This window comes from Manduca sexta, chromosome 19, assembly GCF_014839805.1.
Source record: "Manduca sexta isolate Smith_Timp_Sample1 chromosome 19, JHU_Msex_v1.0, whole genome shotgun sequence".
Classification (NCBI taxonomy): domain Eukaryota; kingdom Metazoa; phylum Arthropoda; class Insecta; order Lepidoptera; family Sphingidae; genus Manduca; species Manduca sexta.
Window position 1 is genome coordinate 9028768 of NC_051133.1, and position 10969 is coordinate 9039736.

General features: G+C 33.0%; 1 protein-coding gene across 1 annotated transcript; it reads right to left on the bottom strand.

Annotated features, from left to right (window-relative positions):
- Positions 1–231: 231 nt before the first annotated feature.
- LOC115441978 lies at positions 232–5807 on the bottom strand. The gene is made up of 5 exons (XM_030166917.2): positions 5684–5807; positions 2364–2589; positions 1671–1822; positions 1100–1258; positions 232–520 (listed from the first exon to the last, which is right to left on the bottom strand). Exons 1-5 carry the CDS (start codon positions 5748–5750, stop codon positions 336–338), a joined length of 789 nt encoding a protein of 262 aa, XP_030022777.2. The 5' UTR covers positions 5751–5807; the 3' UTR covers positions 232–335.
- Positions 5808–10969: the final 5162 nt, after the last annotated feature.

Genomic DNA, 10969 nt, shown 5'->3' on the forward strand with positions numbered 1-10969 from the left:
AATCCGTTGGGTATTTTTGAATTTATCTCGTTCAGATAGGCATACATATTATATACTTTGTTTTGAAGTATATTTTTAGAACAGCAGCCAAAATAAAATATTGTGTTACTACGTTATTTTATTTTATTATATTTAAAGTTTTTGAACCATAAGATGGTATAAATAAAAGTCTTAAATCGGAAAGGTTCACATTATATTTAACTTATCAACTAATTAACAAATATTTGCAATGCCCGCAGTAATGTACAAGAATTATAATAAAGATTTATACTACCTGAAGTTGATCTCATATCAGTAAGTTTAACACCATTCGTATTCTTTAGTATTGTCTAATTTCAGTAAAATTTCCTAAAAACGTACGGCGAGACGTCATCATAGAGGTAGTTGCTGACAGGGACATTATTAAAGTATCTTTGAGTTATGTCAAAGACGAAATTGAAAAATCCATCCAGAACGGGAACGCCGGTAGCCCTTATGATCATCTTCCAGTACTGGTTCATAACACCGATGATGAGGTCACCTAAAGAGATAAGTAAGATTAGTATGGCTTTGTGTATTGAACATTAATTATTTTGTTGTTGTTTTGAAATTTCTCTTGGACTGAAATATCACTACTTTGTCGATTTTGTGGATGACCAACATCTCTGTCCGTCCGCTAACAATTTCGTAATTGTTAACAATTTTTCTTTATTTTTGTAAAAAAACACAAAATTAAATCACTAGTAGCTAGTCGGAAGATTTCCGCACTGCTTAAAACTTGCTTGAAGGAAATAGACATAACAGTGGTATTTACTCAGACGACCCTCGTGTAAGAGAGATCTACTATAAGTATAAGGAAAAAGTAGAGAGAAGTCATTAATTTTATCTAAAGATAATAATATTATAGCTTCTATTTATGACTGACTAGGTTTTGCTCGCAGTTTTACCTTCAAGAAAGTGTTTTTTCGGAATAACATTTTAGAACAACTCGCATTATCACTCATTCTCTTTCCTTCTTTTCCTCGAAGACCTTTTATAGACAGTAACAGTTTTTATAGTTTTTTTCCTGGTAAATAATACTCTAAAACATGCCAGGTGTCCTAATTTATAATTCACTTACTAGCTTCAACTTCGGCCAAGTAAAGGTTGTCGGCAGAGAAGGTAAGTCCTTGCAAAATATCAACACCAGTTTTGGAGCCTTCGAAGTTGCAGTTGAGGTAATTAACGCCTCCTCGGTTTTCAACCTTGAAGCGGAAATCGTATGACAGCTTCACTTTGTCTGTTGAGAAAGTAATTGATTAATATATTATGTCAGTTTGAGTAATGATTAATTATAAGACTTAACTCAAAGAAACAAGTAGTAAGGTACCTTTAATGTAAATCGCAATATGTATAAAAAATAGTACGTATACTCTTTATACAATAATGTTCTTCATTTCAAAGGTGTTCTTTACGAGAAAAAATTAATACAATTGTCTCTATAGTAGTACCGAAGCGTCAATATAATCAGATTTCTGTCGGCTTTCATTTATGTAGAATTTATGTAGAATCTTAATATCATTATAACGATTTGTAGACAACATTCACGCATATTGGTACCTATGTATTATGTTGGGTTCTCTTTCGGAATATCTCGCCCTTCGACACTGATGTATAGGGTACATAATATTTTCAAATCGCATAACACTTACCAAGTTTGACTCCGCCGTTGCCACTTCCGTGTATCAAGTCACCGTCCAACAAGTTTCTGATTAAGGAACTGTTGGAGAAGGCTCTGTAATGACCGTTGACGCTGACGTCGCATATGACTTCTACGAAACCGTAGCGTTTGTCAAAGTCCAACCTAAAATATAGATGAAATTCTATTATGCTATATACTCTAGAATGACTAAATAATGAAGCATTGTCTTGCAAACGACATCAGGCTTGGACACGCAGTGTGAGTCTAATTCTGCAAAAAAAGAACCAAACGTCCAAAAGCGTCATCTGATAGTACGTTTCTGTTGTTATATTGTCCCACTTAACGGTACAATGTAATATCACATTCTAGACGATGCAATTTTTGTCAGCCATACACACACGCCATTTATCCCCGATCTAGTACCTATACGGAGGCGCATCTATTGTACTCATTTTCCGAATCATGCTGAGATAAAGGGCGAGCCTTTCACCATATCAGCACAAATTTCAGATGATTCCAGGATGATACTCTCAGGAAAAATCCAAAACCAATTTGTCCGATCCGAAACATAAATTAAACAGTTTATTCGGGTGCATTCGTTATTCAAATTCATACATTCGAGCACGAATTATTCCCCAAGTTATTTACTAATAGTCTAAACGAGGCATTATAGTAGTAACTGAAAATCATTTTACATACTAACCGAAATTTGTCAACAACGCAAGACCTCATGCCTTGACCGACACCTTCAACCATTTCAAGATCAAGCCATCCGGCTACTGATTCAGAATAGTTTTTGATCTCAACGGGGTCGAGTATCGGAATACCGAGCTGTGGGTATCCATTTTTAGCTACCTCCCATACTACTGACTGGAAGTAGTTTTTCAAACATTCACTGTCCCTCCGGTTACATTTTTTGACTGGTGATACTGAAAGAATATTATTATGTTTTAACGGGTCTAAACCATTTATAATTCAAATTTAAATATGAAAGTAAATTTCGTAGAAGTGAGGACAAAGGTTATGGTTATGTTATAAATAACATTAAAAAATATTTATTTTACAAGGAGCATATGAGACACGAAACTTGAATTATTTCCGCATCTATTTTTGCGTACCTATTTATGCAACAATATTTATTTTTTCTTGTTTTTCAAACGTTGTTTATTAGCGTCGGGTATAACTTCGCGATATATTAATAGCAATATTACGATAATTTGCACGTTTTACGAAAAGTGAAGACATTTATTGCAATTGTTTTAATGTATTGTACCTACTATAACCGCTTTATTTATAAATTAAAAAAAAAAAACGTATATAATGGATATATCAGTGTTTTGCTGTGTTAGTTTTTACAGTCAGAGAAAGTTTATAAGTAAGGCTCTAAATGTATAAAAAGAATTTTAACATTGAAGCAAGATAGCTACCATGTACAAAATAATTTTGTTAATATATTAATCAATTTCTTCAAAATAGCAACTTGCAGTACTTAATTGCGGATGTTTTTGCTGAGGAATGTCGATTTAGAATAATGACCAAGCCTTAGTGTCTTATCTTACTTACTAACATTATAAATGCGAGTTTTTGAAAATGTTTGGATGTTTGAACCTTTGTTTTTGTTTACAGTCCCTTTTTAAAATGGAATACGGATAGACCATAAATTGAATTAATTTACAAGTTACTTTTTATCCCAGGAATTTGCCTCACGTGGAAAATATTTGAATTTTTGAACACATTTTAATAGATGACACTAACTTTATATAGATGGCGCTATTTACTGCTACAGCGACTTGGAAACTTTTGTAGCGGGAAAGGATTTCCTCAGGAGCAACACCTGGTTTATATTAATATGGTTTATGTTTGGTTTTTTGCTGGTGGTAGGATATATTTTATATCCGTCTGGATGGCGACCACCATACACAAGGTGTTAAAACCCGCCATAGTGGCCCGCGTAAATGTATCGCGTTCCGGGATAGCCTGAGTATATCGGGTTCCAACAGGCTGGCATAATTGTATCGACAGCTGAGGGGTAATCATCTCTAGTCAGTCGACATTCTATTGGACCCCACTCCACTTACCATCAGGTACAGTGACGTCACTTTGCCGTGCCCGTAAAAAATAATAAAAAAAAAATGTGAATCTTTCAGAGTTTATTATACCCTTAGAACTGTTTTACTACTAAATTCCAAGAACTGGAGTTATAAGACTTTACTTCATATTTGAAACTCACGAGCCAGACGATATGGGCTTCAAAGTTCTATATTTAGGTTTATAAGACCAAGAAGAGTTTATAAAGTTATTTGTAAAACAGTAATAACCTCTCAAGACAATGTTAGTAACATCGTAAACAACAATTTTGGTGCTACAACTTAATAATTAATTAGATAAATATAAAATATTTATTTATACAATATTAAAAATAATTAAATTGCTGGTTCTAAATATTAGTATCGGTACTTAAAGGAAACATTAGATAAGAATAACAGCGCCTGGGACTCTTGGATTTGTTACGTAAGTACGTACTTACTACAAAAGAATTCTAATATTTCAATGTTATAAAAAGTAATTTTATTTCGAAGTAAGAGAATATTAATTAGGAAATATTTTTCTATAAAGTAAGTATAGTATATCTCACAATAAATAAATTTTAAATAAATATATCCCTAGATCCACACTCCCAGAGTGCGACTCGTAGAGGTCCTTGCACAACGTTGCGAGGAGCGGCAAGCGGAGGCTAATTTATACAACGCCAAGTACTGATAACGTAAAAAATTCAGATTGCACCGACAGATGGCAGCACTATGGTCGTTCACGTTCTCTATTACATCATTTTAAAAATGAGATTATTTATGGTACACTTGATACAACAAATCCTTGCAAATATATTTCTGATCTTATATGTTTTGTAAAAAGGCATAGAATAAAAGAATTGAATGAAATGAATTATCCTGCGAGGTTATTAGTGGTTTACAAAATACTCTGTATAAATCTTAAAATGTTCTGTGGCTAGTATAATGGCGCGTTCAACATCACTGCTGAAAATTACTATTAAATCATCAAATAATTTCCACTGACAATTTTAATTGTTGGATTAGCAATTTTGGTATTTTTTTATTTAATTTATCCAGTATTATATTTATTACATGTACTCTTTCGCGAGATTTTTACGAATGGCACAAGCAGAAAGGAATTTTTTTGTCTAATGTCACGAAGAATGCTCCACGTAGCGTTCGAATAAGTGCTCATATAACTTTAAGGTTGTCTAGCGTAAATTGCTCTAAGCGATAAGACTTTAGATAAAACCCAATGACTTTGATATGATTTATAAGTAATATTTTTTTTTTTTTCATTGTTACTTGGTACACATATTATGTGATCACAGTAGAGTATTTGCATTTCTTATTATTGATGAACCTTTATTTTAGATAAGTTCAATGATAAAAAATATAGGATAAAAGTTAGACCAGTTGTAATTTTAATGCGGCAATACTGTGTTGCTGATTTTTCCTTGACATATAAGAGTGAAATAAAAATAAATTGAATTTACCATATATTTATTTTTTTTACTGGAGATATTAAACAGTTTATTTACTCAAACTTTTTATTTTTGACATTATACAATTATTATAATCAATCCATACGAAAAAAAAAAAAAAAGTAATAAAAATATTTCTTAACTAATTATAAAGTTCTATTTTAAGAGGTATTTGTTTGTAGAGAATAATATGTTATAAGTTTTGAACTGGTACCTTTTTTATAATATTGAAATAATGTCTAATCAGTTTTTTAGTAGCAAATGAAATTGGCAAAACGAAAATATGAAGTATCTAAAAAAACGTCATAACCTAAATTATTATTGTTTTTTTTTTTATATATTACGTTATAAAATTATTATTATTGACTATTTGTTATTCACGATTTTCGAAATACCTTCAATTTAAAATTAAGTAATTACTTCTAGGCATAACGAATTAATATCAGCCTACTGAAATAATAATAAGAATATCACTAGATAATACTCACCATAATAAGATTCACTTAAAACTAAAATGGTGCTCACAAGAAAGATCACAATTTTACCAACAGCCATTTTTACTTCTGTTTTCGAAAATGATTTGAACAGGTATAAACGCAGACATCCGCAAGTAGCTTATATATTGACGTCGCCAAACCACTGCGCGTATAAACTATATGGACAAAAAAGAAGAAAAAATGGTGACCAAGGTCGCTTTTTTATCAGTCATGCATACTATTAGCAATTTTGATGACCTATTTTAGTTATTAATACATGTTAAACATATTGTTCTTTCAAAAATATTTGTAAATATCTATTTCGCGACACTTATGCGTAAATAATTCTCAAACAAATCAATTGAAGGAAAATTGAATTTTCTTTAATTTTTGAGCTTTAGAAAATTATTCTTTTTATTTTAGCAAGTAGTAAATGTGTATTTTTTATTTGTTTTAAAACTTTAAAATGATTTCGTTTTGTTGTTAATGTTTTTTTTTAATTAATTTGTTTCCCTTCTAAATGGCACACTTATTCAGCGACCATATTATATCTACATTCATTTCCATATTAGTAGTTCTTGACATTGACAAAAGATTAATTATTATTTGAAATAAAATTAATTTTCGTATTATATCGCGTTTTTTTTTATATTAAGTATTTTCTCCCGACATTTAGAAGACTTTGCAGCCTTCATGGTAGTGTGGCGAATCTAAAAGTTAACGTTACAATATCTACCTATATTTTACAATTACGCAAATATATACATGTATTTTAATTAAATTTCGGAAATAAATTAGAAAAATAATTTTATTTCGATGTCTAACATTCGCGTTTACATAAGAAATCATTAGTACTTAATATTGAATTGTTGTTTTATTATAATTGTATTACCACACAATGTCCCAAATACTTCCTTACGTACAGTTAAATACTTCCATGACTCGCGATCCCACGCTATAGTGCACCAGCTACTTTTGATTTAATGCAGTTCGTCCCGCCATTTTTATTTGGTTGGTTTTCAAGATTCAATAAAGTGTCAACCCTGGCTCAAATCTCGTCAGATATAAGGCTGATGTGTCCAACACAGCTCCATTTAACCTTAGTCGATTTCTGAGCCTCGATTTTTACTCTTTGGTGAAAATCCAGATTTGAGCACAGTAAGTTATTACTGCAAAATGCAAGTATTCGGACTTTCCGTTTGATATAGTGCATTAGAAGATTTCCTTTAAGGAACTCTTTCAAGGACTAAAGACTTTGCCTGTACATTGTTGGCATACTATATTTCTTCGCCATCCATGGTGATATTTTTATTATGATGGTTCGTCATGACTTGGGTCTTTGTTGTGTTTATTTTAAGTCCAACCTTAAGGCTCGCATTCATTAGATCGTCTAGAATATATTGTAGCTTAACTGAAAATGAGAACAAAATGATGTCGTCCGCGAAGGGCAGATTGTTTGTTAATCAGGTTCTGCCGATACTGATATCTCGCCCACCTAGATGGAATTTTCAGGAAGTAGGCGGCTAGCCGCGAGATTCCTAAAAACACCTGCGTGGTTGCGGTAAAATAATTTTGAGGCATAGTGGATCTCTGTATTTAACACCTTTATATATACAATATGTTGTACCTATTTTTTCCAGTTTTATACATCTTGTACTGTATTTACAGGCATTGCGTTAAGTCGACGAAGGCTAGGTAAAGAGGAATATTGTTTTCATTATGTTTATCGAAAAGTTAGGGTAAGGAAGCGGTTGATTGTTGAGAATCCCTTGCAAAGTACTGTTTGTTCTACGGTTGTTTAAATTTAATGCATTGCGATTCGATTGTAGATTACCTTTATGAAGGCCTTATACAAATGTAAGACTAGGGTGATTGATCTATAATTTTTTGTATTATTTTTTTCATTTGACTTTGTGATGTAATTCTTATTGTAGAATTTATATTTCCTATTCAGGATGAGTATTTCGTTAGGTAACAGTAACCTATGCAAGCTAAACTGCAGACATTAATTTTACAGTTGTAAATACTTTGAAGTAATTTGTATATTTATAATAGCGTTCTGATAAATTGATAAAGTCCTTTCACATGTAGTTTTTTAGAATAGAATTCTTGGTCGTCGTTGAGTTCGCATATGATCCGGTTTCAATCAACGTTTTTAATGTCATGCAATAATTTAGGGATAGTAAAACCTTTAACGTGGTTTGTCTTCTTTCTAAGAGTTTCTTTGAGTTTTCAAATCTATGCAACTATTAAAGCTATCCTTTATATATCCGTCTGTTTCGATCGCTGGTTTAAACCGTCCTACAAACTAAAACCCGGCCATTCGACTCTCTCTCCCAAATATCGCAAATCGCGGGGTGCGCAAGTTCATGCAACTGCAAACATCGCAGGGGTCGGTTCTTGGGCAGAGCATGCTAAGGACAAAGAGCATTTATAATACTACGGAAAACTTAAATCTCGTTGTGAGTCAATACATTGAGTACAATTTATTTCAAAGGAACATAACGATTACATAATTTATCTTGAGGACAGGATTAGAGAGGTAGTCTCTAATGCTGCGTTCAAACGTTATAACATCTTGACGAACTGAATATTGTCACCGCGTAATCGTTAAGCTCAGTGTGAACGTTTAGGGTGGTCGTAACTCGTAACAAAATACGAACTCAAAAAAAGTTACTATAGGTCACAACTCTCATTAAAGAGAAGACGACAAATTTGATCTCAAATAAAATGTGGTGTATTCAGTGGCGGTCTCAGAAGGTGGCGAACGGGGCAATCACCTGGTAGTTCACCCATTAATAGGTTTTGCGCGTACAAGATATTCGATTGAAACCTATCGCCACAGTTTGGACCACCTACTCGTCTGCTTATTAAGCATAGCATAATAAAATAAGGCAGAGAAAATAGCTAGGTAATTCTAAAGTTAGTTTTAAACGTGCGATTGAGGAGACTTAAAATAAATAAAGATAACAGAATAAATGTGGTGTTCGGGTTCGTGTAAGTTAATATATGTAGAGTTTCAGCTCCCGCCCTGTGGATTGGGGGCGTTTGGAGAATTCCACCACGGTATCCCCTGCCTGTCGTAAGAGGCGACTAATAGGGGCCACGATGGGGGTCGTCGGCGGGCAGCAGGGGGCTGTCCGCCCTAGCGCATTTATGTGCATCTTTGCACAATTTTCGGTTGACCCCCGGGATGGACGGCAGTGTGCAGTTGGCCTCATGCTTCTGCCGCGCAGACATGAAGCATAGGTAATGTTTTAGTTAGTGATACACGGTTTGACTCGTGGCATCGACGCATAATTATGGTGATATTTTTAATCTGTGGAGGTAGCTTCTGGGAAAACCGTGGCCATTGAGCACTTGGGTAAAAGTCAACACTAGACAGGAGTGCCCAAGTGTGCCATCCCTATTCAGTGTGTTTATAACGATGCTGCTAAGCCTCCAAAGTGGAGCCACAGATGAGTCTAAAGACTATATGTACTGCATGTATTTCCTCTATTACGTAATGTTTATTAAAGAAGAATATCATAATATATTATGTAGATCTGGCCAAAATACGCATGATAGGGATGTTCGGGGAGATATTGAACTATGTCACGATCCATGGTACTCCTGTCGTAACAGTGCACTATATACGAACACAAAAATACAAGTTTAGGTGTTTCCCGAACACCTAACGTAACTGAAAATTGTTTGAGAAAAATTAATTTCGAATTTCTCGGCTGATGATGTGTATCAATGTTCGCTTATTTCTTCAATTTATGATGGAATAGATTGTAACGTAACAAATACCGGTACCTAGGTGTTGATACACATGCGTGCGCTTATGTTTGACGAGATGTTCGACATCTAGACGCAGAATAAGATACACAATATTTATTCTTAGACTCGTAACATGTTTAAAAATTGTAAATTTTGTTTATCAAATCCATGTTATTGGTCGTTAAGAGAATGAGAAGCGTTGAAATTTGAATTAATTTACCATACCTTTTATATATACAAATTGAATTATATTAATTATACGTCGGAGATCGATCTAATTGTTGCCTTCATAATGCGAGACAATATTTAACAAAATTTATATACCTTCATTAAAAGAAGTAACTTTCAAAGTATATTTTCAACAAACTACAACTAACCCAATAAATACCTATACCTATAATATTGAATGCGACGTTATAATTGACATAGATAAAGCTGTAGCATTATATATATATATATATATATATATATATATATATATATATATATATATATATATATTATTGCGTCATAAAATTTACTAGCGCGGTTAGCGGAGTTGCGCCAGACAGCTCGGCTGCTTGTTGCCCTATGAATTATTTCCACGCAGCCTTCACGAATTTAAAGAATATATTACTCCAAATTTCAAACTACGTATCTCAAATATTATCAAATATAAATAAATATTTATCGAGCCTCGAAACAATTAATAGATTTAAATTAATTGGTTTAAGATAAAATAAAAGCTACTATAATTTAAAATAATTGTAACTTGCGATTGTTTGAACCCTAACGATGATCATTACAGTCTCTGTGGTACACACATTGGTGCATTTTAAACAAGTAGTTTACAATTGGCGCCCAACGTAGTGTCGGCGGACGTATTGTGATCGCTAACACGCACGTTGTAACTAGAATTGTTATCCACTTCCATACTATTATTTCGAGCTAGCAAGGTTACACAACACAACTGTAAAGTGGTTGATCAGTAGACTCCAAGAATGAAAGAAAATTTTAAATTTGCATGAAATCTAATCCTTGCAATATAAGTATGCACCCAAAACTAACCTTACATATTGTGCTATATACATAATTTTTATTGAGCAGTTCTTTTAATTGAAAAAATAATAGTCAACAGGTATCAGTTGTAGGTCTAATAATATATTATTAAATAATTACACCTACCACTCACATTAAAGTCCAGACTCCTCATTAAGGTACAATTCTTGGATCGAAGCCATCATGTACACAAGACTTTTGGTTCTTAGACATATTTTTAGATTATCCAACCATACTAATATCATAAATGAGAAAGTGACTCTGTCTATCTCGATAACATACAGACAGACAGAAAAGGGAACTTTCTTTTATAATATTTATAGATTTACCCCCTTATTCATAGGCGTTATTTATCTAAGGACGGAGCATTGCTGTGATAACAAGTCTATTTCTCAGCTTTGTTTATGTGACAGCTTGCTGTTTGTTCAGCTTTGTTTATCTGACAGCCAACTAGATTCAAGTTGTATCTGAATATTACTACGGCCCTATGTTTACGCA

Excerpts from the sequence above, each read along its gene's own strand:
- LOC115441978 (XM_030166917.2), bottom strand. The coding sequence starts at position 5,750 with ATGGCTGTTGGTAAAATTGTGATCTTTCTTGTGAGCACCATTTTAGTT. Across the intron at positions 2,590-5,683 it reads TTTAAGTGAATCTTATTATG|TATCACCAGTCAAAAAATGT; the intron begins GTGAGTATTATC and ends ATATTCTTTCAG. Across the intron at positions 1,823-2,363 it reads TGCGTTGTTGACAAATTTCG|GTTGGACTTTGACAAACGCT; the intron begins GTTAGTATGTAA and ends TCTATATTTTAG.